The sequence below is a fragment of the Corythoichthys intestinalis genome, chromosome 8 (assembly GCF_030265065.1).
Source record: "Corythoichthys intestinalis isolate RoL2023-P3 chromosome 8, ASM3026506v1, whole genome shotgun sequence".
Taxonomy (NCBI): domain Eukaryota; kingdom Metazoa; phylum Chordata; class Actinopteri; order Syngnathiformes; family Syngnathidae; genus Corythoichthys; species Corythoichthys intestinalis.
In genome coordinates this window covers 24,377,880-24,404,685 of record NC_080402.1, presented here as the reverse complement: position 1 = coordinate 24,404,685, position 26,806 = coordinate 24,377,880, and the positions used below count along the sequence as shown (strand labels likewise).

Sequence of the window (26,806 nt, the reverse complement as noted above, 5' to 3'; positions counted from 1 at the left end):
GCTAACAACTAGTGAAGCATTGACGGCTTTGACAAGAGCTTTTGAGAATCAAATGCATTGGGGCGAGATCAGCCTATGCAGGACAGAATGGCATTTACGGAAGATTGATGTTACAGATTCGAACACAGGTTGTCCCAACACCTCTATCGTTGAAGTCACGCCCTCATCTTGTCGAAAATGAAAGTCGCAGCACTGATTGCTTGGGTCAATCTTCTGGTACAAGGTCAGTTTTGTGTGATTAACCCAGTCTAAGTTTTATTAAATTTGTTCTTGTTTTTTTTTCTTTTGTTTTATTTTTCTTCTTTTCTACTGTTGTCTCTCAGTGTCTCAGGGTGCTCAGGGACACTATGCTCGTAAACTTCTGAATGACCTGATGGAGGACTACTCCAATGCTCTGAGACCTGTAGGAGACACTGACAAAGCCCTCAATGTCTCCCTTCAGATAACTCTTTCCCAGATTAAGGATATGGTGAGAGTAGAGAAAATGACTTATCAGTATTCATCACTTAAAACCTGCCCTAGTGCATCATTGAATCATAATTGATGCACAGTACTTAAATGAAAAGGCACCAGGGGTAATACATTAGAATATTATATATCGCCAGGGGTGAAAGTGGCTAGAATTTCTTGCTGGAACTCCCCGATGTGAAGGTCGCCACGGAGCCAGAAATGTAATTTTTTATCTATTTTTTTTCTTTCATTATTATTATTATTATTGTTTTTTTTTGGGGGGGGGGGGGGGTGTCAAACTTCTTAAACTACTGAAATGCAAAAAAAACTTTTTTTTTAGCACAGTTATTTCTACAACACATACAAAAACTGATTTTCATTCAATATTTTTTCAATGATTTGCAAAATAAAAGTTAACAAAAACAGCAATAACCCCAATCTCCATCTCCTAATTTTTTAAATTTTCCCTCATTTCCTCACATACTAAATACCAAATCTCAATTTTAACTACATAAGAACATAGGATGTATATTAAAATTTAAGTTAATGTAAACATTTACTTTTGTTTTAAATAATAAAGATATAAGTAACATACATTCAGAAAAATAAGTACCAATTACTTATATTATGCAGAGTGAAATGGAATGTTTTGAAGATCGCGCAAACATGGACTTTTTTAAATCATAAGGAAATGAATAAGTAGCCTTACATAAATTAACAAATATAAGTCCAAAGTTTACATTAACAGCTAAGATGTTCTGAACCTCCCCATCAGAGCAAATAAAACTAAATATGATAAATAAGCCTCCTCAACTCTTTCGTTGCTCTTAAAGTTGAAAATTTGATCCATTTTATGTTGCATTGTCCATTTTTGTTCGCATCAATTCAACCTTGTTTTTTTTTGCTGTTCCAAAAAAACTTTTTTTTTTTTTTGCTGTTCCAGAAAACATGCACATTTCAACCAATCAGAGCTAACGATCTCTGCTGATCATATGTCAGTATGTCAGCCAATTGAACGGATAAATGAGTCCAGGCGTTTTGCTTTGCTGCGTGCATTCGCATATTGACTTGACTCGTCATCATCAGACTCAGATAATTGCAGCAGCTGGGGAAACCTCCATGCCGTCCGTGGAATAAAATCAATAATAAATATAGGTGGAAATGGGTTAAGCTACACAAGCACTTTATTATGCTTGTTGTTAACACATGTGTATGTAAATCTGATGTTGGTAGGTTGTTTTCTTCTTGGAGATTAAATGCATGTGTGTCAGTTTAGCATTTTTTTTACATAGCGTTTTGACAGTTGCTGTCATATTTTCGGAGTCAAAGCACCGTGTACCGGAACAGCATTCCGGCCCTGAATCTTACACTGGAACAGCATTCTGGTCCTGAATCTTATACCGGAACTGCGTTCTGGCTCTGAATCTTATACCGGAACTGCGTTCCTGACCGTTCTGGCCCACTTTCACCCCTGTATATCGCCCCTAAAACTACATCACCGATGAATGCTCTGGCTACTATCGATTCTCTGAATTATTATATATAAATAATATTTAGTAAAGTTCATTTTGCACATCATCCAGTGATAAATGTATATTTTGCTTAATGTTACGATCAATGTAAAAACTGTTTTAAGTGAAATATTTCATAAAAAGATACAACATACACCAAAAATCAAAAGTCCATCTTTTCTGTAAGTTGTACATCAATGAGCAATATATACAGCTCTAGAATGTCAGCAAAGTCTTTATTTTAAACTTTTTTTCAGCATATGAAAGTCCACCAGATTCCTTATGGAAGGAAATCTGATTGGACAAAAGAATCTACATGCGTATTGGTTATCTATTGCCATTAATGGCGGCCAATATGTTAGTACTAGTTGTCAAGTCCAACTTCACTGTTCTTGTGACTGCTATTTTAACCTGTTAACATTGAATTAGCAGGTAGATTTGTAATTTTGCAACCGTAATTGTAATTCGGAAGCTTAAAGGTTGAGGTACAATAAATTCTCTACGTTTGTGTGCAGGATGAACGAAACCAGGTGCTAACTACATACCTGTGGATCAGGCAGGTGTGGCATGATGCCTACCTGAAGTGGAACAAGGAGGACTATGATGATCTGGAGATGATCAACATTCCCAGTGACCTGGTTTGGAAGCCTGACATAGTCCTTTATAACAAGTTAGCATGGTTTTAATGACTTCTGACACCATTCTAATAAGGCACAGACATCATCCTTCCTGAAAGAAGCAGTGTGCCCATCTGACTTGGGGCTAATGTGTGTTCAGAGCAGATGAAGAATCATCTGGTCCATCCAACACCAATGTGAAGCTTCGTTACAATGGGGAGATTGTCTGGGATTCTCCGGCCATCACGAAAAGCACGTGCGTGGTGGATGTATCCTACTTCCCTTTTGATTGGCAACAGTGCAACCTTACCTTTGGTTCCTGGACCTACAATGGGAATCAGGTGTGGACACCCCTTTTTTAGTCTTCTGTTGCATTTTTTTAAACAGACAGTTGTGTCTTTCACCAAGGTGGACATAAGCTTGGCGATGGTTACTGGTGACCTTTCTGACTTTGTGGAGAATGTGGAGTGGGAGTGTCACGGCATGCCGGCGGTAAGGAACGTCATGATGTACGGCTGCTGTTCAGACCCCTACACTGAAGTCACCTACACCTTGCTACTGAAGCGCCGTTCCTCCTTCTACATCTTCAACCTGCTCCTACCTTGCTTCCTCATCTCATTCCTGGCACCGTTGGGCTTCTACCTGCCGGCCGACTCCGGGGAGAAGGTGTCGCTGGGGGTCACCGTGCTCCTGGCGCTCACTGTGTTCCAGCTGCTGGTGGCGGAGAGCATGCCACCTGCAGAGAGCATGCCCTATATAGGTTTGTCGCATTTCAGATATTAGTCAGTTCAATGAAAATCAATGAATCAATCATATATGTTTGGTGGCTCGGTGTAAGAGTGGTTGGCAGGTCTGCCTTACAGCTCTGAGATCAAGGGTTCAATCCTGGGTTTTTGGCTTCTTGTGTGGAGTTTGTACGTTCTCCCCATGCCTCCATGGGTATTCTCCGGGTACTCTTGCTCCCTCCCACATCCCGAAAACATACATGTTTTAACTGTTTTAACATTCTAAATTCTCCATAGGTAAGATAGTGTCATACGTTGAGTTAAGTCCTGTCAAGTTTGTGCCATAGGGCAGTGTTTTTCAACACTTTCTGAGTCACAGCATGTTTTTACATAGGAAAAAATGTTGCGGCACCCCACAAACCAAAAATGTTCCAAAACTATTTCCTGTACAGTATATTTAATTATCCAGTGATTTATCAATATTTACTCTAACTCAGTGTGACTCGAGCCTGTTTAGATGAACACAAAGCCGATATCCTGGCTGGAATTGAAGAAAGTTGCATACGAAGCTCTTCTTCAACAGCTCTTTGTCCCTCTGTTTTTATTTATTTATTTTTAATCGCAGTTAGGCTTGAAAAGCTCTGACTTCTCAGACAGGGGGACTTTAGCAGTGTCTTTAACCGCATCAAGGCCGAGCATCTCGCTGACAATTACTTTGCAGGCAGGTAGTATTAATTTCTCTGCCACAGTGTGACTTTTTGAATTTAGCAACAAGTGAGAGAGAGAGAGAGAGAGAGTCTGACATACTCCCTTTGTGATCATTCAACATACCTCATTTATTATGACAAAACAGCAAACAGGAAGGGGTTATGGTGGAACAGAAGAAAAGAAACACAAGAGAAGAAAGAGAAGAAACACAAACAACAACAAGAAATGCATTGAACGCCTAACTACACTAACTACTAATATGTTGGTGCTATCGTCAGCTAAATGTATTTCCGGTTGACACCATGTGGGGGGCCTGTTGACCAGGGAAAGAGGGGGAAGAAGGTGGGGGAGTCTATAAATTAAGTGATAGAAGGGGGTAGAGTGTACACAAATCATCTCTAGAACCCAGTAATCGTGTGAATCCCTTGTGAGTGTAAGCCCGTTGGCGACCGACCCTAAGCCGCCCCATTGCCAATCCCGGCACCGGGACCCCCCCCCCCCGCCCGAGCGCGCCCAGTCACATCCAGCGGCCCGCGAGCCCAGCCGGGCACGCAACAGCCACACAGGCGAGCGGAGAGACCACGCGGGCGCCGACACAGGGCCACGGCCCCCACCCCGCCAGCCCAGGGAGGGAGGGCGGTCCCGGGAGGGGGGGGGGTCAGCGCAGCCCATCACTCCTCCCGCAGCCCAGCAAAGTAGCCCTCGTCCCTCCCCCTGAAATCCAGGGTGGACCCCCGGGCCACCCGCGCGCCCATCTACCGGCCCTCGGGGATGGCAAGAGGGGACGCACCACCAACCCCACGCCCGACCCCAACCCCATCCGCTCACCCGGGCCACGAGCCGCCGCCGCAGCCCCCAAGCCAACACAGCACGCCACGTGGCCCCCAGTGACCCACCAAGCCTAGGGCAGGGCAGGGTCCCCCGCCGTAGCAGGCAACATCCAGCCAATACACCGCCGCCCAGCCAGCGATCCGCGGCGGAGCACAGGGCGGATACCCAGTTAGAGAAGAAAGGGGAAGGCGGAGGCAGGAGAACGCCGAGGAGCTGCCGTGGGGCGACGCGAGACGGGAGCCCCGACCTCCCCCCACTCCCGCAGCCGGCAGCCGAGGCAGAGAGGAGGCCACGCCTCGGGAGCCATGCCATAGAAAAAAAGTGTGGGACCCACCTACCACCCTATTACTGAGGATGCCAGGTTCCCGGCTGGCAACCATAACCCAGCACCGTGATGGGATTGTGAGGGGAGGGTAGTGCAATGTATGCATTAAAATAGGAGATCTTGGCTTGGGGCAGTGGGACAGCAGCATGGAAATTCAGCCCAGCTGCCCGTCCCACCGCCCTTTGCCAGAGCTCTCCTGGAGATGACGTTTAAGCTTGCTTGGCACCATGGCGCTGTTGGAGAGTTCCTTGTGTTGCATTCAAGAACTGCTTGGATTTCGAGCCATCGGCCACCTTGCTGTCCTCGAGAGTGTGTTGGAATAAAACACGGGGAGGATTGACGGTCGTCACATATGGAAAGGACATTTTCGTGTATATCGACACTCGACGAGTCTAATCCAGTGATGTACAGTAGACGTGATGGGGTCCACATTATCGCGGACAGCAAGGTGGCTAGAAATCCGAGCAGTTTTTGAACGTGGCACGAGCAATACCTTGCTCATTTGCACACAACCGAAACCTTCTACCTAGTCCTTCCTTCTGCATCTCCGCCTGACGACGTTAAATAAATAAATAAATGCGATATTGGATGATTTCTCGCGGCATGTCGGTTGAAAAACACTGCCATAGTGTGTCTTGTCATTGCGAATACCCATTGATTTGACCTGTTGTGGCCTGCTCCTTTTGTCTTGACCAATCCGCTACATCTTGTATCACCCAACTGTCCCTCCTTGTCACGGTACCCCTTGTCCGTATTTAAGATCCTCATGTGCTGTCTGTTCTGGTTGCGTCATTCTGTTCTGATCTCATGTCTGTGTTCATGCTCCCATTATGCCTGTATCCCACAGTAAATTCTTTAGCCAGTCTTTTGCTTGAATTTAGTTTGAACTTTGGTTTTTTGGGCTTTTGTTTTTACTTTGAGTTTTGTCACCGAAATTAAAACATTTTTGAGTTGATCACCACCCTGCCTTGCCGCCTTTTGTTTTCCCTGCATTTGGGTCCACTTTGTCCTCGATCCCCTGACAGATTATGAGTGTGCATGGTTGTTTGCGCCCTGTGATTGGCCGGCAACCAGTTCAGGGAGTACCTGGGTGTAGCTGGGATAGGCTCCAGCAGTCATGTGACCCTCGTTAAGATAAGCTTTACAGAAGATGAATGAATGAATATACTGTATAACCCTGACGAAATCTTTTTCTTCTTCTCTAGGCAAGTACTATATTGCCACCATGACCATGATCACAGCTTCTACATCTCTCACCATCTTCATTATGAACATTCATTTCTGTGGAGCTGAGGCCAAGCCAGTTCCTCACTGGGCTAAAGTCCTCATCATTGACTACATGTCAAAAATCTTTTTTGTCTATGAAGTAGGGGAGAATTGTACCACTCCAGACTGTGAGAAGAACCCTCTCTATCCTGATGAACTCATGAGTGATATAAATGTCAAGCCTGACGATTGTGACATCTACCATGACAGCAAACCATACATGCACGGCAACAGCCACAGCACGTATAATAACAGCAAACATCACAAAAACCAGGCTAACGGCAAAGTAAACAAGAAGCATCATTACTACAACAGCAGCGCTTCTGGACCAGAGCGGGCAGAAAGGAAAAGAGAGGCCTCACAGCACTACCAACATCACATCGGAAGGAATGAAGACTACATGGCTGGTCCACATCCTCCAAATCTTGAGCACTTGAATGGAGGACTGAAGGAGCAGCTCCTTTTTGCTGAGGAGAAACATCAGATCTCTGACTGCCCCTGCAGCTGCCCCTGCCTACAACACAATCAGGTACAAGTTCTGGGTGAGCTGGGGATCCTTGCCACTTTCCATTTGAGGAGCAAATGGAGGGATTAAAGCACTGTGTTTTAATCAGTCCTTACAGCAAAGTACCATGAGGGGGCGTGCTTGTTTTGATTAGGTTTTTATTTGTTTTGTTAAGAACCACGGAATGATTTTTTTTTTTTTACATACAAGTTTTTATGTATCAATTGTTCAAATAACAAAATGAATTCATTTGTTATTAATTTCTTTTTAAAATCCAAAACAAACTTTTAAAAATATATGGAATAATATATACGATTAGGCCCACATAAAATATTTTAAAAATTGCGCCCCTGTCATTTTTATATCAGATTTTAATGTACATTTAGGTTTATGTGACCTGCCTTTGTGAAGATATGGGAGTCATGTGTAAGATTTGTGGCCAAAAACGGTTCTGCAACCAGTATCAAAATATGAGCACAACCTTTGGCTGCCAGATAAATGCTTCACAATCTGCATTTGGATAAAATCACAAATGGTTACCATACCATTGTTGTATTTCAATCAGAAAAGACAAATGCTAAAAAAAAATACACTCCAACGTTAGCAATCATCAGTGTTGTCATTAACGCATTACTAAGTAACAATGTCTATGTGTTACTATTTTTTTATTGCCTCGTAACATATGTAGAATGAAGAATATTGTAGTCATGTACGAAGAACATTTTTCATAGAAAACGTGGGAAAGGTTCCCACTATGCGTTCGTTTCCTTGCTAACCGCTGATAGTTACTTCCTTTTTTGGTCTCGAATCACACGCGCTAATATTTTTGGGACTGAGAAAAGTGTGAGGATTGCAAGGGCACATTCGAGCAGAGCTCTGCCACTTGTTGAGATGTGCGAGGGAATGTTTATCTGTGTGCATCTATGAATGTACTGTGTGCTAATATTTTTCCTTCATTACGGAGTGTTCCAGTCATTAGTTGGAGCCGCTACATGCACAGCCGTTTCGTAGCTTTGCAGTTGCAACAGCGGGTAGTCATCGCGGCAGTCGGCGAGCATTGTTTACATCATATTCGTGTTGCACATTTATGCCGTGAGGTTTTGTGTTCATTTCGCATTTTTGGGACGTGTTGTAAGAACGATTGAGTGTAAAGAACTTAGTTGCCGCCATTTTTTGTGCCCAAATTGATCGCATGTTTGTGTGCCGTACTTCCGGGTTGTGCGCGCGCATTTGCCCGACTCCACGTTTGTGTTTATCGCACTGTTCAATTAATTTGTGTGTTGTTGATTATTGTACAGTCAATTTGCATTGTTTGATATTGGCACTGATATGCTCTTAACCCTAAACCCTCCCCCGAAATTCAGAATTTTTGACATTAGGCTTCATCTTTTAGTTAGCGGGGGTTTAATTAGTCGGTGGAGTTAATTTCAACAAATTCCATGCAGTTTGTCAGTTGTTTGTTAGTTTCAGGGCTCCAGAGTGGCTAAGCTAGCGTGAGTCAATGGTGAAAAAAAGTAAAATGAATTGATGATTTTAGTTGTTATTTTTTTGGAGTGAGTGCGGGGATTGTATAAAACTACAAATAATCAATCGCTTTTTTCATCTAGATTTTTGATTGACATTTTAAAATGGAAAGAATGAATTATATATTCATCTAAAACACCCCTTTGCAATCCATTTCAACAGTTAATCAATATTGCCCTCGTTTAGGTGGTGACGAACATTCAGTACATGGCAAACTGCTTCCGTGAGCAAAGGACTACATGTGTCAAGGCTGCTGAGTGGAAGAAGGTTGCCAAGGTAATGGATCGATTTTTCATGTGGATCTTTTTCATCATGGTGTTCCTCATGAGCATCTTGATTATTGCCAAGGCGTCTTGACAGTTTGTTTTAAACACCATTCCTCTCCCTGGGTTATTTAATTCCAATATTGGACTGAATTGAAACTCTTCATTTGCAATGAAAGGTGTTTAATGTCAGTATTGAGCAGTGTTTGTATGTCATCAGTTTGTTCGCTGTGACATTGTGATTCCAACATATAAGACAACAAGGGACAAATAAACAATAAAGGCCACACAGAAAAGCTGTATGGACTCTCCGTTATTGATGCAGAGAAAGGCAGGCATTCAGCTATATTGTCCTTAAACTAATATTGAAGGTTTGGACATAGGTTTGGATCAAGTCCACCCCAGCAGAAAGAATCTTGTTGGGTCTCTGTTGGGTAGCCCCAACAGAATTTCATTTTCATGACATGTAATATTGGAGAAAACATCAATAAAAAAATATTGCCACAAAGTAGACAGAAATGCTATTAATAACTTTTAGTCAGTCAAATGCAGTATTTCATAAAGTCGCTCATCAACACTTACTGGAGTTATCTTCAAATCATCTATTAGTCTTCGCTGATTTCTACTCTACTCAAACACCAGAACAAAGTGCAATTTTTTTGGTCGGGGATATTTCATGCGCTTATTGGTTATTTTTAATTTTATGTTAATGTGTTTTGATAAGAAATTAGCACTTACATTTGCCTTTTTGAAGTTGTGTTTAGTCTCAGCTATTTTCAAGGAGCCAAAAATAGCAAAGAGGGCGTACTAAACCTCATGATTTGCTATTGATGGGTAAGGTTTCGTCCAATCATCTCCCAGAAGTGGCAATAGCAATTAAATTCAGTGTATCTATTGGTTTAGAGACACGAACGCATCATGTCCTTCAGCAGCATGCTCAGGTCTGAAGGGGTTAACATAAAGATAGTTATCCCTCGTTTTCGCGGTTAATGGTGACCCCCCCTGCGAAATTTGAAAATCTGTGACGTTTGGGTGGAGCTTATTTATGGTTAACTCATTTGCTCCCAAAAACATATAAATACGTTCTATTTTTACTTATTTCAGTGTCCCAAAGACGTATTTATACGTCTTTTACGTTTTTTTTTCATAAGATCAGAGGTTGCGCTAGACATTTTCGTTGTCTGTCATTTTGACTGACAGGGTCATAAAAATCCGGTCATAGTCTATTTTTACCCGTCACTTAAATTTTTAAAATGATAATGATGACATATTCAATAGTATTTAGTTTTCATTCATTTTTAATTAATATTGTAACGCTTGCTTGGCGGCGAAAAATTAGACACGGAAGTCGTGGTATTTTTCTCCCTTTTTACTCTGCTTACCGCCAACAACTCCGCCCCCAAAAAAAGAAGAAAAAAGAAAAAAAAAAAAAGAGGCAACGATATAGACCCCATTCACCAATGTCACACAATGATCTTAATTGTGGTTGTCAGCCCAAAATCTTCTAAATATATATTAAATGCATCTTACCAGATATAAAATGACTACTACATAGTCTGTGGTGATCGTTTGGTGCCCAGATTTCTTGTCGAATTACAGCAGTCCATCTCGCTCTCATCTTCGGGTCTCTCAGAATACGGTAGAACTTCAAGTCTCTCCGTCTATCTTCTCTGTTACAGCAACCAACCGCCACACACACCTTCACCATTTTGATTATTAATATTAACGAGCAGAAAAACACGCCGTAATAGGAGGCATGTACGTAGCGGTAATGTGTAAACATGACGAGCTGACACACAATATGGCGGCTCCAGTCAGGGGGGCGGAGTTGTGACGTCATGTGACACTGGCACACCGGGTGCACCAATAAGAACCCCGCGTTGATGTGTCAATCACGGTGCCGCCGCCAGACCCCGGTGACGCTACAATATTCTGACAGAAGAGCCAACGACGTCATGCATTAAGAGAGACAATAGCGAATTAATATGCTAACTCGCCACCCTGTGGTCTGGGGTGTGAATTGCAACCTGTCAAAATGACGGACGGACTTCAGTTTTTTCCGTCACCGTTTTAAAAAACCGGTCAACGACGGAAAATATCCGGTTAACGCGACCCCTGCATAAGATACATCTCTGGGTTCTGATTCAACTGAGCTTCAAAGCCCAAAGCTGAAAATCCATTTTAAAGCAATAAAACTGGCCACTGGAGGGCAGTAGCGCATTTGGTAAGACCCGCAACCCGATTCGACGGCAACAAACGGCCAGGCCGCACGGTCGGAGCGCTGGCGGAAGGATGCCAGGTGGCGGACGACCGAGCAGAACTACCGAGAGGATGCCCGGGACGCCAGGCGCTGGACGACCAGGACCACCAGTGCAGCGGAAGATGCCGTTGAGTCCGTGCTGCTCGCCGAGCAGACCCCACAGAGACTCAAAAAAATCCATCTTTATGAGACAGGCAGCGATGAGGGAAAACTTTACCCGGCTGTCACGACGACAACAGTGTCATCTCAGCGACAACAGCGTCATCTCTCAGTTAGTTATGTGTAAATAATTTTTTTCTTTGCTTTCAAAAGCTCAAACATTATTCAGATGTTTGTGATGTAACTAAAACAAAAAAAGCTGTGTTAAAGTCAAAGTTATGTTTGAAATGTATGCTTTCTAGAGATGCCGATCGATCGGGTCCAATCACGTCATTTTCAAAGTATCGGAATCGGCTAAAAAAATATCGGCCATGCCTTTTTTTAATATATATGTATATATATATATATATATATATATATATATATATATATATTTTTTTTTTTTAATTAAATCGTTTTCTAAATGTATTCAATGTTTCAGACTTAATATGTTACACTCATCCAGAGTCTTTAGTTTAGGCTTAAGGTAGGGTTATCAAATTTAACCCGATAACGGCGGTAATTAATTTAAAAAAAAATGTATCATGTTAATAAATTTAACGCAATTAATTCATGCGCTGCACGACCCACTCACTGCATTGGCGCGCTCAATCTGTAATGGCGCCATTTTACCTATATAGAAAGATAAAAGGCAGCGTAAAATGAATAGAGTGAATTTTGGCAGCTTTTGGAGCCTTTATATAATTGGCTAGAGCCTTACAATCCCTCTCCCTACCATTAGAAATATCATGGGAAGCAATGTGGGGAAGCAAGGTAGCAATTGATCTTTTTCTTAACACCTTATGTTATTTCCCAACGCAGAGAAGATATATCCATTGGTAGCACTATGCACAGTCATAGTCCACTTCCTATCATGCATTTGGGCATGCCTACAGTATCATTTACTGAAAGCTCAGCAAATACACTAGATGGCAATATTTAGTCACAATATACAAAGTCACAAGTCTTTTTATCCGTGGATCCCTCTCACAGAAAGAATGTTAATAATGTAAACGCCATCTTGAGGATTTATTGTCGTAATAAACAAATACAGTACTGTATATTGAATGTACTGTATGTTGAATGTATATATTCGTCCGAGTTTTATTCATTTTTTTTCTTAATGCATTGCCAAAATGTATATGATCGGGAAAAATTATCGGGAATGATTGGAATTGAATCGGGAGCAAAAAAAAGCAATCGGAAATGGAAATATCGGGATCGGCAGATACTCAAACTAAAACGATCGGGATCGGATCGGGAGCAAAAAAACATGATCGGAACAACCCTAATGCTTTCACAAAAAGCTCAATTTCTCTGTTTTTTCCTCAGAAATTGGAAAATTGCTTAAACTAAGCTATTTTCTAATGCTGATTTCGAAAGAATGGAAAAAGATATGAACTTACTTTTTTTCCTGCTTAAAGAAGAGAGTCTAATCTTTCTTTTGGTGGGTTCCATGTTTATATAGCAATAGAACAGAATTTTCCGTGGGCCTTGCAAAATTAGTCAAAATCCAGTAAAACGGCTGGGAGTGAAGGGCCTTGCTCCGGTGAAAACGGCTGGGAGTGAATGAGTTAATTATTATTTTTTTGGGTGTGTTCAATGTATTTATTTAGATTTAACAGTATTGGAAAGATAAATATAAGACATGCCCCCCCCCCCCCCCCCCAAATTATAATTAAAACAAAAACAAAGAAAACCCTTATATGTATTTTTTTTATTAATGTTTTTTAAGCACTGCAAATGCAATAGTTTTGATATAAATGAAGGGGAAAAAATGATTTGTACATGCATAAACTGTATCTTTACATTTAAAAAAAAAAATTTATCTACTTTTGTTGTAAATTGAAAAAAAATCCGCGATAGACTGTGAGCGTGAAGTCTGAAGCGCGAAGTAGCGAGGGATCACTGTACAGTGATTTTAAATAAAGATAAAAGCACCTTGGTGCATTCTGGAGAAGCAACCAATCATCTCAGCATTTTAGAGGTTTATAAAACAGATCAAAATAGTTGACTAAATGACTTTGATCACGCTGACCAAACGCAATCACGCTGACCAAACGCAAATTATGCAACTTGCCATCGAACTGTTAGGTATTTTACTGGCTCTTTAGGTGGACCATGGCCCTCAACTGTAATCTGTCTGATAAGAAGTGTTGGATTTACAGACTGTTGAGACAGTCTTGCTCAAGATGTTTGACTCGTGTTGATGACAGCAGATCAAGAGGGGTATTTTGGGTCCCAGACCCTACACACTCAAATTAGCCAGACCTTTAAAGGAACGTGTTGTTATTCTTTATATGTATTGGCAAGCAACCGGAGACAACATGTTATCCTCTGGCAAACAACCATCTCCCAAGACAAGGACAGGTAAGTGTTTTATATTGCCCTTCCTCAATCTGAACAATTTAAAACCCACTCCCAAATAAATTTGTAAACTCAGGTAGGAAGTCAGCTCCTTTCTTGTCAGAGATCAGACTGGTTCTTCTCGGGAAGACTGGCAGCGGGAAAAGCGCCACCGGCAACTCCATTTTGGGTCGTAAACTTTTTGATGCAAAGGTCAGCAGCTCTTCGGTCACCCAGCGTTCTCGGAGGGCCTGTGGAGAAATCAGCAGAAGGCACCTAGTGCTTTTGGATACTCCGGGAATTCTGGACACTACACAAATGGCACAGGAGGTGCAGAAAGAGTTGAGGAAGAGTGTTAGTCTTCTCTTCCCAGGGCCACATGTCTTTCTTATAATTATCCAGATATCACGGTTCACTCAGGAAGAGAAAGAGGCAGTACGGCAGTTCAAACAGGCCCTTGGTTCTCATGCTTTACAGTTGTCTATTGTGGTTTTTACCCATGGAGACTGCATGGAAGAGGGAGTTTCTGTGAGGCAGTGTATGATAGACATGTGCCCAGACCTGGAGGAATTGTTGACAGAATGTGGGGGGAGATACTGTGTCTTCAACAACCAGAGCTCTAGAAGCAAGGAGCAGACATCTGAGCTGCTTGCCATCATTGACCGCATGATGCAGGAAAATGGAGGAACCTGCTACACCAGCAAGATGCTTCAGAGAGCAGAAGAAGATCTAGCCCGCATACAGCGGGAGGAGAGGCAGTTGTTAAGACTCAAAGAGAAGCAATTAAAAAAGAACTATGAGGCAGCAATGAAAGTGAGGTTTGAAAGAGAGCTGGAGAAGCTTCAGAAAAAAAGGGAAATGGAGAACCTTGGCACAAAGAAGGAGAAGTTGAGAGTTTTTGCGGAAAAAGAGTTTGAAGAGTTTGAGAGACAGATGAGGCTCCATCAGGAGGAGGACAACACAGGAGAAGCTTTTCAAGAGAAGGTTGAAGGTCGGGCGACCCAAATGGAAAAACAACAAACGGACAAGATAAAAATAGAATTCCTCATGCAGCAGCTCCAACTCTTCAAGTTGATGACTGATGAGTATAAACGCAGAGAAGTCAGCCTCAAGAGGCAGTTGAAACGACAGGGGAGAGAACCTCAATCTATGTTTGTTGCACAACTGAGCAACAAAACCATCAAGAAGAAACGTGGGGATTCACTGCACAGCACTGCAAAGTATGTGACTGGATTCATGCATGAGATGGGACAGATTGGGCTCAATGCATCTTTCCAGCACGTGGGGACTGCTTGTTGTATACAGTAACACCTTTTCCTCAATAGGTCATTATTCAGTAACTTCAACAACAACAAATAAAACCTTAACTCATTTTCTGCCATGATGTGAATGAGCATCCAATCCTAGGAATGGGTTGGACAAGGGCATTTAGTTCAAATAAATTGGACATCTATTGCCGTTAAACTATTACACATACTGCGCGGGCCAGAAGTCTGGACAGATGAATTGGTGTACATTTAAAGTGTACCAGCCAGCTACGTGAAAAAACAAGTTAAAAATGAACTACAACCACCTGGATTCCTCCATTGGCAAACTCGGAACCTACAGGCAACAATAAAGCTGCAAATAGTAAATATAATTAATCAGCCCTGAGACAAAAAATGTACAACTAGATATCCAAGGATCGATGCGTATACACTCTTAGAATATAACTACTAAAATTCATTCTGATCCATTCTCGAATAACAGAGGAGTAGCAATTTTACTTAGGCAATCAATCGGCTGTGAGACAAAAATAAACTTTCGGCTCCTAAAATTGATGAATCAATCGCATATCCCAATAACATAAAAACAATAATGAGTTTTTGAGACCTCCCTGCGGGCGTTCTTAAAACAAAAAACACAAATAGAATATGGCCCATATGAAATATTAAAGAGAAATGCAGATACATATGCTTTTTGTTGCATTTTTTAAAAAACAACTAGAATAACTTGGAATGAAGACATCCTGGGCATTTCCAACTTTTTCCTAATTCTTTTACACACCGGTAAAAGGAAATAAATACTCAAAATATAACAAAAGTGTTACATAGGAGCTTTAAAACTTTGATTAATTTTTCTAAATGAATAATTTCATTCAGATTGTTCTGTAGGTTTAATGCACGTTTTGTTGTTGTTTTTTTTTCTTTTTTCCAAAGATTGTTTGCTGTGTAAAAATGTTTGAGAATCAATGATCTACAATTTTTCCTCTTAATCAGAGGTGGGTAGTAACGCGTTACATGTATTCCGTTACATTTACTTGAGTAATTTTTTTTAGATAATTGTACTTCTAAGAGTAGTTTTACTAAGCCATACTTTATAGTTTTGAAGGGAAAAGGTACCGTTCTCGCACACACCATATAATTGTTTGCATTAGTATAACACATTCATTTAATAGTTTTGGCAGACTCCACTCAGTGGCCTTGAACACAGTAAAGTGAATCACCTTATCGGCGCTCATGAGGGGGAAAAGGAAAAATGGTACAGTTTCTCGTATGCACCATCTAACTGTTTGCATTACTCGAACACACGTAATATAATCAATCAGGGAATAGTATCATTTCTCATATTCACTGTAGGACTGCACTATAACACACCTAATGTAAAATAAATATCACACCACAGTTTAAAGAAACAGAATAGATACACAATGCCATCTTATCACAGAAGCCCAAAACGTGTGCGCCACGAGCAAGATTGACGCACCAAACTCTGGCAATCAGTCCTCCCGACAAACGAACAAGGACAAAAACCAGCGCGCTTTGTCCTAAAACAAGTAGTGCCAGCCCGGATAACAAAGTTGATAGCAGGCGCTTGTGACGTCAAGACTAGCGTCGGTCGCTGTGGCAACCACATCCCATCCACGCACGAACCTAAGCAGCCCAAAACCGGCCAGAGAGGGATTATCCCAAAGCAATGCCTGGACACACCCTCGGCCGGCCCACGGACTTAAAAAACACTGGACACAGAACTGTCCCTCCGTCGTCTGGTTTTGCCTTGTTTTTGACCATTGTTGATGAATAAATTGTCAACCTGCTTTCGGCGAGTCTTTTTCAAACTTTTGGAACATGGAGTCAGTACAAAGGGTTAATATCAGAGATGAACGCGCCAAGTTCCGCCTTCCCGGTTGGTAGGCAGCATCGGCAGAGCGTCGCTTTTTCCGTGTGGCTTGTCTGGGGAAGCGAATTTCAACAGTTTTATTTGAGTAGATTTGTGAAGAAAAAACCCAATCTTACTCTGCTACTTTGGGCTACACTAGCGTCGTTACATTTTTCCTCTTTATTCTACGTATTAGATTTATCTTTTTTTGCCTGCGATGCCAAGATTAGCTCTACCAATTTCACCAATGAGACGTCGCAAGAATAATCACATGACTCCATTACACCAATCTGACGCAAGCTTTCCGTTCTAAGATCACGCCAGGCTGTTCAATCACGTGGCGTCTTTAAAGAATCGTAAAAAATGTTGTACAGTATTTGACATGGAGCGCTGCTCTCAACATGAAACGAAAGCACAGATTTAAACCTCTCCATAGACTTCATAATTATTGACGGGACACAGGGAGCGGAGCTGATTAATGGGGGGGGCCTGCATTGTTGGCAAGGGCGTCAAAGCTGACCGAGTGTAATCACAAAGAGCTTTTTTTGTGGAAAATTCTTGTGAATGAATACTTAAACCCCTAAATTATTTATAGATATGGAGGTAAAACAGTTTCGATTCTTGGTTAGAAGCAAAAAAAAAAAACAAAAAAGTAGCATTTATTTTACGTAAATATTTTAAATGTGCGGCTCATCTTTAAGTTCACTGTGGCGCTGCCTTACCACAACAAAGAGCTTTTTACGTTGAAATTCATGTGAATAAATGCTTAAATCCCTGAATTCTTTATAGATATGGACGTAAAACAGTCTCGATTCTTGGTTAAAAGCAAAACAACGTGCAAGTAGCATTTATTTTACGTAAATAGGTCGAATGTGCGTCTCGTCTTTAAGTTCACTGTGGCGCTGCCTTACCACAACAAAGAGCTTTTTACGTTGAAATTCACGTGAATAAATGTTTAAATCCCTGAATTCTTTATATTGACGTAAAACAGTCTCGATTCTTGGTTAAAAGCAAAAAAAAAAAAAAAAAAAAAAAACGTGCAGGTAGCATTTATCTTACCTAAATATGTCGAATGTGCGGCTCGTCTTTAAGTTCACTGTGGCGCCGCCTTACCACAAGTCCACAAGAAAGAGCTTTTTACGTTGAAATTCTTGAAATTCCGGTAGCATTTATTTTATGTAAACATTGTGAACTATGATGCCAATGCCTTAGCGGCTAATTTCTCCATTTTTTCATGTTTCGAAATGCATGCATGGTACGAAAAATATAATAATTACCTTGAAAATCAGCAAAGATTTTTTTTTTTGCCCAGCAGAAAAAAAGCAGGTCCGATGGAGTTAAATAATAGAGCACTAATAGATAATTTGAAGATAACTCCAGTAAGTGTTGATGAGCGATGAAAAATTTATGAAATACCTGCATTTGATTGACTAAAACAGTTATTAATAGCAATTTTGTCTATTTTGTGGCAATATGTATTTTTTATTGATGTTTTCTCCAATATTACATGTCATGAAAATGAAATTCTATTGGGGTTATCGCCCCCCAAACAAGATTCCTTCTATGGTGGACTTGATCCAAACCTTCAATATTAATTTAAGGACAATATAGCTGAATGCCTGCCTTTCGGTGCATCAATAATAGAGAGTCCATACAGGTTTTCTGTGTGGCCATTATGTCCATAACCTCTCTCCCAGTTTTTATTTGGAAAAGATTGATTGTGCGAACCGGAGATATGATGCTTTTTATTTCATAATAGTAACTATGAAGGAAGTATTCACTATTCAAACAAGGAACTATTTTCTCCACTAGAGGGCACTTATGCTCTTTGGATAAATAATTCATTTCTGTCTTTTTTTTTTCTCGCCGAAATGCAATGATTTTTTATTTTTTAAATTTCTGTAATGGGTTTTTGTACAGCATCATTATTACAACAGTTCATATAGAGAGATTTGTGCAGAGAAAAAACATTGTTTAAAAAAAAAAAGCAGTTACAATGTTACTCATTACTTGAGTATTCTTTTCACTGGATACTTCTTTTTTTTCCACAATATTATTATTGATTTTCAAACTAATAATTCACACCATCAAAACAATACCATAAAGACCACACCGAGAACATACCCCCCCCAAAAAAACACAAACAAAAAAAAAAAGTTGTTCCTCTCCTATAGTTAAGCTCCAGCTTCACCCCATTTATCCTCCATAAACACAAAATCACAGTCCCTAATATGATATTGTAAGCCTCAAGACAATTTCATCTTTTTGACAGAATTCATAAAAGGTGTCCACAAGTCCTCAAAAAGCTGTTGTTTTCCCTTCAATATGTATGTCATGCATTCTAGAGGTATAACTGACAACATCTGATTGATCCATTGTTTGGCAGAAGGTCCACGATCCGATTTCCATACTAATGCAATGCATTTCTTTGCCATTATTAAACCAAAATTGATAAGTGTCCGTTCATGTTTGTTGTAATTGTGTTCTTCTGGAAACAGTCCCAACAGAAAAAACTTTGGTCCAAATGGAATGTCTTTTAAAATCATTCCCTCCAACGTACTTCTTACTTCATCCCAAAATTTCTGAACTTTTCCACATTGCCATACACAGTGATACAGGGTACCTTTTTCTCCTGTACATTTAAAGCAGGTATCAGGAATATTTTTATTATATATGTTAAGTTCTGCTGGTGTTATGTATGTTCTCATTATCCACTTGTATTGAATAAGTCTCAACCGTGCGTTCATGCATATGGTTTGAGCATTTACACACAGTTTAGCCCATTCCCTTTCTGTTATGCCCTTATCCAAGTTATGAATCCATGCCCTCATTTTGTCCTTTGAATTTTCAGGAGAATTACACATTAGAATTTTGTACAAACTCGAGATAGCCCCTCTCCTAAGAATATCTTTAGTCATCAAATCCTCTAAAAAAGTGAGAGGAGGTTTAAGGAGATCAAGACTGTGATTTGTTTGAATAAAACTCCTAAGTTGCAAATACTGGATACTTCTTTACTTGTACTTGAGTAATTTTTTGGATGACTACTTTTACTTGAGTAATATTATTTTGAAGTAACTCTTATCTTACTTGAGTACATTTATTGGCTACTCTTTCACTGTGCTTTTTAAACTTTTGAATACTAAAAGATGGAAACTGATTGTCAAGTTAATGTGTATGAAATCTTTATTTGCACTGACTTATTTGCATTTACATTGACTACCAAGTACAAGAGCTGCATCTGTACACGGATGTAGTACGGTACAATGCGACATAACCAACAAAATGTTGCTGCCCAAAGTTTTGTTTGAGCTTATTATTATTACAGTTGCTATTAATTACTGCACAAAACATTTCCGACCAGGGCTAATTATTGTGACAAAAAAAGGCAGAGGTAACGAGTGTGAGGTAAATATTGGTTTTTAATTAACAAACATCAGTCTGGGAACTGACATTAGTCTGGGGGTAGAGACAGGATCTATAAATCACAATGCAATGTAGAGGTGGGGGACATATTTATCTGTTACACAAAGCGCCCCTTTACAGTCGGAGCAGGAGATTTCTATATAACATACAGATCAGGATCCAAGTCTACGGTACAAAAACTTAGCAGCAACATGTTAAACATCGGAGACCAAGGGGCTAACAAAGTAGTTTCATTTAGAAAAAGTCACAGTATCCTTTAAGCATAAATTTGTTAAAAAGGTAAAAACAGTTCTAGGCATCCTCTAGGGTCAATGCTACGCACAAGATCTGTGTTTTGTATACTCTAATATAAAGACCTTCTGGTAATGGCACAGTACAAACTCTCAGGAAGCGTGACAAAAATATACACCGTCCTCACGTCACATTTGCAGATCAAAATGTAACTAAGGTCTCTGGCAAGCACAATATATTCCAAAAAAACAGCTTTTTAACCAAAATAAAGGACACCATTATGTTAGTTCAGCTATCTTGACAGATTATGTCTTTTAAAAATAAAAATGAGCACAAATATAAATTAATATATATTAAAAGAATCAGAATTGATACATGGGGGAAGACCTACTTAATAAGTACAGGTATATTTATGATACAATAAATACTCAAGACTGGGGAGTATAGTGTATTGAACCCGGAAGGTAACAAAGACATCTTTGTTAGCGTGTTGTTCAGTAGCTGTATGAAATTGTTTTGAGGATTGTGCACACAGTCTCTTTTGTGTAGTAGTGAGTCTATAGTAGGACTAAATCAGGTTTCTCCTACGACATCAGAGGACGCCTGGGAAGTCATCAGGTAGATCCTCCGGGTAAAGAGACAGTGGCGGAGTCTTCATGACCAACGAAACGAAGTAGATGCAAGGAAAAAGTCAACTTTTTTTTGTCTTTTTCTCCACTTCATAATAAAAAATAAGTCTGTTTTTGTACTTTACAATATAATTCAACATCCCCACCGAGGAAGCATCGATCATCAGTCCAGCACTGACAAGGGAAGAAACTGTGAGGTTTCTTTTTTTTTTTCTTTTCTTTTTTTTCTTCAGGGTTTTTAAAAAACTGATGGAGGGTTTTGTCAAGATCTCAGAAGCAGAGATGGGAAGCAAGTAAGGCGGGTGGGTGGGTAGACAAAACATATCTTGCAAAGAAAGTCTTTTTTTTTTTTCATGTGGAACAATTTGTACAGCCACACTTAACAATTTTCTCCACTTCCTGAACAAAAGAGGAGCCGTCAGTGCACTGGAAGGTGTATTTCCTGCGTTTGCTGCGGAGGGGGGTGCAGCAGGTCCCTTGTCCTTCTGCTCCCCCCGGGCAGCTGCCCCTGCACTCTAAACGGGAGACCTTCTCCTGGGTTTGGCACGCCGCGTAGCCTTGCTGTCTCTGGTAGACATCTCGGACCCGTTCTCCTCTGCAGGCCACCTCTGCAAAAATAAGGTAGGTCATTAGCTGTGTGGTCCAACAGTAAAGAAATGACATCAAAACTGAATTTTAATGGAATGACCAATACAGAAAAAGTGAGAAGGAAAGTAGGAGACGGTGCTAAATGTAAAGTACTGAAGGAGTATAAGTGTTTGCATTATTCTAACACACCTAATACATATAATCCATCAGGGAATAGTATCGTTTCTCGTATTTACTGTTTGACTGTCCATATTACTCTAACACACCCAATATAAAATAAATAGCACTTTTACCACAGTTAAAGGAAAAGAAGCAGAATATAGGGCATAAGAGATACATGACGCATTTTTATCACGGAAGCCCAACGCGTGCGTCATGCGACTGACTGAGCAAGATTGACGCTGACATCTACAAGCCCACGTCTGCACAACCAAATCTCACAATCACAACAAATGGCGGGACGTCCTGTCCCAACACAAGGAACATCGGAGAACGCCCAATATCCAACTGATAACACGACTGACAAGCAGGCATGTGCCGGTTACCGGTTTTACGGTTTACCGTGCTGTGAAAACGCCGCGGTTTCAAAACCACTAAAATTTTCCGTCAGACCGTAGTACGGTATTCGCTATTTTTCATGTGTCAAAAATGCAGCCAGAAGTGGCGTGGCGCGGCAGCGCTCACCCCCTCCCGTTTGTTGCTGTGTGTGAAAGTGCTAGAAAGTGCTATCTGCTAGACAGCCAGCGAACCCATAAACAAATACTCCAAACATAAGGCGTTCTTTTCTTCAATTTATTGAGCTCTCAAATCGTGGTAAGTGGAATATACAAAATGAATACATTTAAAACGTTGTACAATTGTGTTTTTCCATGTGTGAGTAGCTTCAATAGATTAGCACCATAAAAAAAGTTCGCCAAAAACAACACACACATTTTCCTTTCAAATTCGATATACAAACTAACTAAAAGCTTACAAAGACGAATGTTAGCCTAGACTTAGCTGGGAGAGCAACTTCGTCGAGTGTTACAGCCGCAGGGTGAGAAAACAAGCTTGATTCGCTTGAATGAAGGGGAAAAGGGATAGCGTCAAAGATCGTTAATTGCGAAAGGTGATCTGCCCTAAGCAGAAATCCACGTACGCTGGATCAAGGAGAGGTCTCACTCCCAATTTTTTTTTTTTTTTTTTTTTTAAGATCAAACCTTTCCACAACAATATTTACTTTTTAACTAACTTTTACATTTTTAACTAACTTATTAACTTATGAATTCTTTATGTTCTTTTTAACACAAAGGCATGACATCATGTAGACTAGAGTTGACACAGTGGCTGAAAATGGTGAAACTTCACTTGAGCTTTTCCACCCTCAAAAAAAAAAAAAGTTATTCAGTATAAATTTTAAAAAAAATTATTCAGAAGTGTTTTTACTTTTTTATGAAAATTATTTTGTTCTTGCTCTAATCTTGAGCAACTTGAGCTGTGGCTGTGGGTATAGTCTATAAGTTATATTTTGATTTTATTTATAATATTTGTTTTTTTGATATTGATAATTTATTTATTTTAACAATATATTCATGTTCAAATTTACAACTATGATCTGAAAAAAAAAAAATCCTGTTCAATGGAAAAAATTATTTTTTTTAACTCATACATCTCAAAATAACACATTTTGGAACTATAATTGCAATACAGTGATACCGTGAAACCGCGGTATTTTTGCTCACGGTTATCGTACCGTCAAAATCTCATACCAGCACATGCCTACTGACAAGACTCCAAGAGCCCCTTTGACGCTGAGGTGGCAAAATCCACAACCTTCGTTGCCCTGACAACAGTAACTCCCGAATCCTCCTGTCCAATCCACAAACAGACAATAATCCTAAACAACGCCCAAACACACCCTTCTTCCTGCCCACGGCCCGCCCCGCGAGAGCCTTCAAAAGACTGAATGTTTAACTAAGCATTGCCATTTTTTCTCGGGAACGTTTTGTTGACTTGTGATATGGTGACCTTGGATCCTCACTTGGGTCCCTTTGTGCTGTATGATTGCTGTCGACTCAGAATGAATTGTCAACATGTCTTTCGAAGCCTTTTTCCAGCTTTCAAAAGATGAGTCAGTACAAGGGGTGAAGACTAAGGTGAATGCGCAGAGTTTGGCCTTTTGGCCGGGTTTTCGGGGTCTTGCCGGCCCGGGTCGTTGGAGCTGCGCCAGCGCGGGTCCAGCGGTTCGGCTAGCGTAGTTCCAGCAATCTGGCTAAAAAGTCAGATTCCTTCAGTACAAAGCTGTGAACATTCACTCATTGGATGCCATTGAACTGGGAAATTCATTCAATGCCATTTTTTTGTTTTCAGTGCCAGGCAGCAAAGGGACAGACAACACTTTTATCATGTGGTCATATTATTTATCTAAGTGGAAAGAATTTTGTCTTAGGAAAAAAAAAAAAAAAAATTGCCATTTTTCTTATGTGTGTAATAGTGGAGGATAATGCTTCGTGTGGGCAGACATTTTATCACTGTTAGTACTATTTCAACCAATCAAATGAGAGTATCACAGTTAGTCCGCACTTCTTCCTGATGTCATCATTACCCATTGTCCGATGGGTTAGGAGTGTGACAAAATATCGAAATTTCTATATATTGTGATATTTTGCATCCCAAAAGGTATCGATATGCTCATGCCAAGAATTGTGATATCATTCTAAAAAGGTGTCAATGTTTAACAAAAAAAGAAACCAAGAAATTGCTACCAAAATATTCCACTGTAATAGCGTTTCAGTTAACTATATATATATACACATGGGTGCACATAAGTGGTCATGCGTACTGGACGTAGACAAACGCGCTGGCCCTCAACGGCTTCCATACGCTTTTGCGTACCGATGGCTGACCACTGTATTTGCGGCGGACACGAGAAAATAACTTCTCAGAATGTCGAAGAGGCAGGCCACACTGAGTAATTACTTCCGTGTTCCCCCACCCCCGTCAAAAGACAGACAGACGACAGAGACGTCACCGGAGCTACCGAAAAAAAGGACTTTTGCTGAAAAGTGGCTACAGGAGGTACCATGGCTAGAAGCAAATGATGCTCGCACGGAAATGCGGTAAAAAATGTGCCGTGAGAATCCCAATGTCGCCGATAAGAGCAGCGCATTTTATGTAGGGTCAAAGAATTTCAGCCATCCAAACTTTGAAAAGCACGAAAAAAACAGAGAGCATGTGGCAATTAAGCAAACTATCGATGTCAGACAGGACCACACTCGCCCTATGGACAAGTGGCGGAATAGGGCGGAATAAAGGTAATGAACAGCGACATGCACTGACAAACGTGTTTTTGCTCGCATTTTACAAAGCTAAACATGCACGTTCAATGAGGTCTTATGAGGAGGACATCCCACTTTTAAAAAGGCTTGGAGTTAATGTGGGAGCTGCATAATGCCCTTTATTTTGAATTGGTGCTTTTATGTTTATTTCTTTACATTTCACTTCAAAGTAATGGCAATTTTGTTGTGCCAGTTGATGTTAATCAAGCATTAATTGTTAATATAATTAATTAAAGTTAATTGGCTCTAAGTAAAGCTTGTCATAAATTTATCGCATCAGGCGGGTCGGCTCTCAAGCTCAATGAGGACCAAGTCACATCTCCAGGTCCTCCTCTGAGAACCTGGGCAAAAAAATTATGTGCACCCCTGTATATATATGTAATATATATGTATGCCAAAAACGTCTGTGACCATACCTTCTGTTTGTGTTGAATTGTCATCTATAAAACTATTCAGTCTTATTTTTTATGTTGGATGTTTATCCTAACAAGTTGAATAAATATTATCAAGCTTCAAAACGGTTCGACGAGCATGTTTGGTTGTCAATAGGACATCAATATTACAAATTTTGACAAAAGATGTTGGGATTTTTTTGTCTTTTTGGGTCCAAAATGTTGCTTATAATTGGTCAGTGAAGAAAAAAACAGTTTGGACATGAAGGTTATGGTCTCCTGAAAAAAGGGACCCAACCAGGCCACTGTGAGCAATTTTTTCTTTGAAATATAAAGGCAACAACAAAGCATGCAAATTCGGACAAAATAGGCTCAGGTGTTAAAAGGTTAGCTTTCCCATAGTGACTCAAGACTACATAGTCAAATGGACATTTCTAATTCTAATGTAATCAATTATTATTTTTGTTTGAGTCCATCATATAAAAGTAATAAAATAAGATGCTAACAATGCTACATGAACATAAAACTAGGCTAAAAGTATATCAGATGAAATGGATGGAAGGGAATTTGTACAAACTACTAACGAGAGGGAAAAAGGTCAGGCCATGTAGTCTCACCTGAGAGACCCCTCGCGTGCGATTGAGCGGAAGCTCAGGTGAATCTGATTTGGAAAAGCAAGGTGTTGCGAGTGTTAATGCAGAAACAACAAACATTGTTAGATGCAGACACACATGCCACATGAAAAACAAAGCAGAGATTTTGAAGACTCTTCTACTCACTAAAAACCGATAGATTAGTTAGAGATTGCCAAAGCAAATTCAAGTGTCCAGGTGTAAAATATAAATAACCAGAGTTATTATTTATGAATGCCACCTTTATCGCACGCCTCTCCGGTGTATCCACTGTTACACTCGCAGTATGCTTTGCCCAGTCCGGACACTCTACATTTTCCATGTTTACAGCGAGACAGGCTGCAGGGATTAGTCGCTTCCTGATCTTGCTCATCACAGAGGACACCGCTGAATCCGGGCTGGCAGCGACATGAGTAAGAGTAGGAGTTGATGGCAAGGCAGGTACCATGAATACACCTAGAGATGAAAGAAAAAAAATACATTTGACTAACTACAATGGAAATATTTCTTTGTTTTTTTTGACAAATGAATAGGCAAATGGGACTGTTCAATTTCCATGTCTCTGCGCTGCCACAATCTCACAGTTCCCAAACTCCAAAAAATGAACAATAGTAGATACAGTTTTTGCACTCTTTCTTTAAATGCCACAAGATGGTGCCAAAGATCTGTCTAAATTCGAAAATAGTAGTCATTGATCCAAGGAATCAGCACTCCCTGTTGTGTAGATTTTTTTTTTTTGTTAAAAATAAATCAACAAATAAAACATATTGAAGTATTAGTGTATTTAACTTTGGGGATTAAATGCAGTGCTGGCCGAAAGTATTGGCACCCCTGCAATTCTGTCAATTTCTCCCAGAAAATGATCACAATCACAAATGCTTTGGTCGTAATATCTTCATTTATTTTGCTTGCAATGAAAAAAAAAAAACACGAAAGAGAATGAAAAAAAAAAAAAAAAATCGTTTATCATTTACACATCACTCCAAA

General features: G+C 40.2%; 3 protein-coding genes across 10 annotated transcripts in view; 2 read left to right on the top strand and 1 right to left on the bottom strand.

Moving 5' to 3' along the window:
* The first annotated feature begins 77 nt into the window (after positions 1 to 77).
* On the top strand, positions 78 to 8,819 carry chrna9a (cholinergic receptor, nicotinic, alpha 9a). Its single transcript, XM_057844004.1, has 7 exons — positions 78 to 223; positions 324 to 469; positions 2,477 to 2,631; positions 2,739 to 2,919; positions 2,987 to 3,338; positions 6,373 to 6,962; positions 8,649 to 8,819. The coding sequence occupies exons 1-7, from the start codon at positions 178 to 180 to the stop codon at positions 8,817 to 8,819; spliced, it is 1,641 nt and encodes a 546-aa protein (XP_057699987.1). The 5' UTR covers positions 78 to 177.
* A 4,631-nt stretch (positions 8,820 to 13,450) lies between these two features.
* On the top strand, positions 13,451 to 15,559 carry LOC130920320 (GTPase IMAP family member 4-like). Its single transcript, XM_057843438.1, has 2 exons — positions 13,451 to 13,493; positions 13,567 to 15,559. The coding sequence occupies exons 1-2, from the start codon at positions 13,451 to 13,453 to the stop codon at positions 14,775 to 14,777; spliced, it is 1,254 nt and encodes a 417-aa protein (XP_057699421.1). The 3' UTR covers positions 14,778 to 15,559.
* Positions 15,560 to 20,006: 4,447 nt separating this feature from the next.
* slit2 (slit homolog 2 (Drosophila)) overlaps positions 20,007 to 26,806 on the bottom strand; it is a 225,464-nt gene continuing 218,664 nt past the window's right edge. For all 8 annotated transcript variants that reach the window (XM_057842562.1, XM_057842564.1, XM_057842565.1 and 5 more), the window contains 2 exons: positions 26,061 to 26,275; positions 20,007 to 21,498 (listed from right to left, as the gene is read on the bottom strand). In XM_057842562.1, the coding sequence (XP_057698545.1) occupies positions 21,242 to 21,498; positions 26,061 to 26,275 (472 nt within the window). In that variant the 3' untranslated portion in view covers positions 20,007 to 21,241. The remainder of the gene's footprint in view (positions 21,499 to 26,060; positions 26,276 to 26,806) is intronic.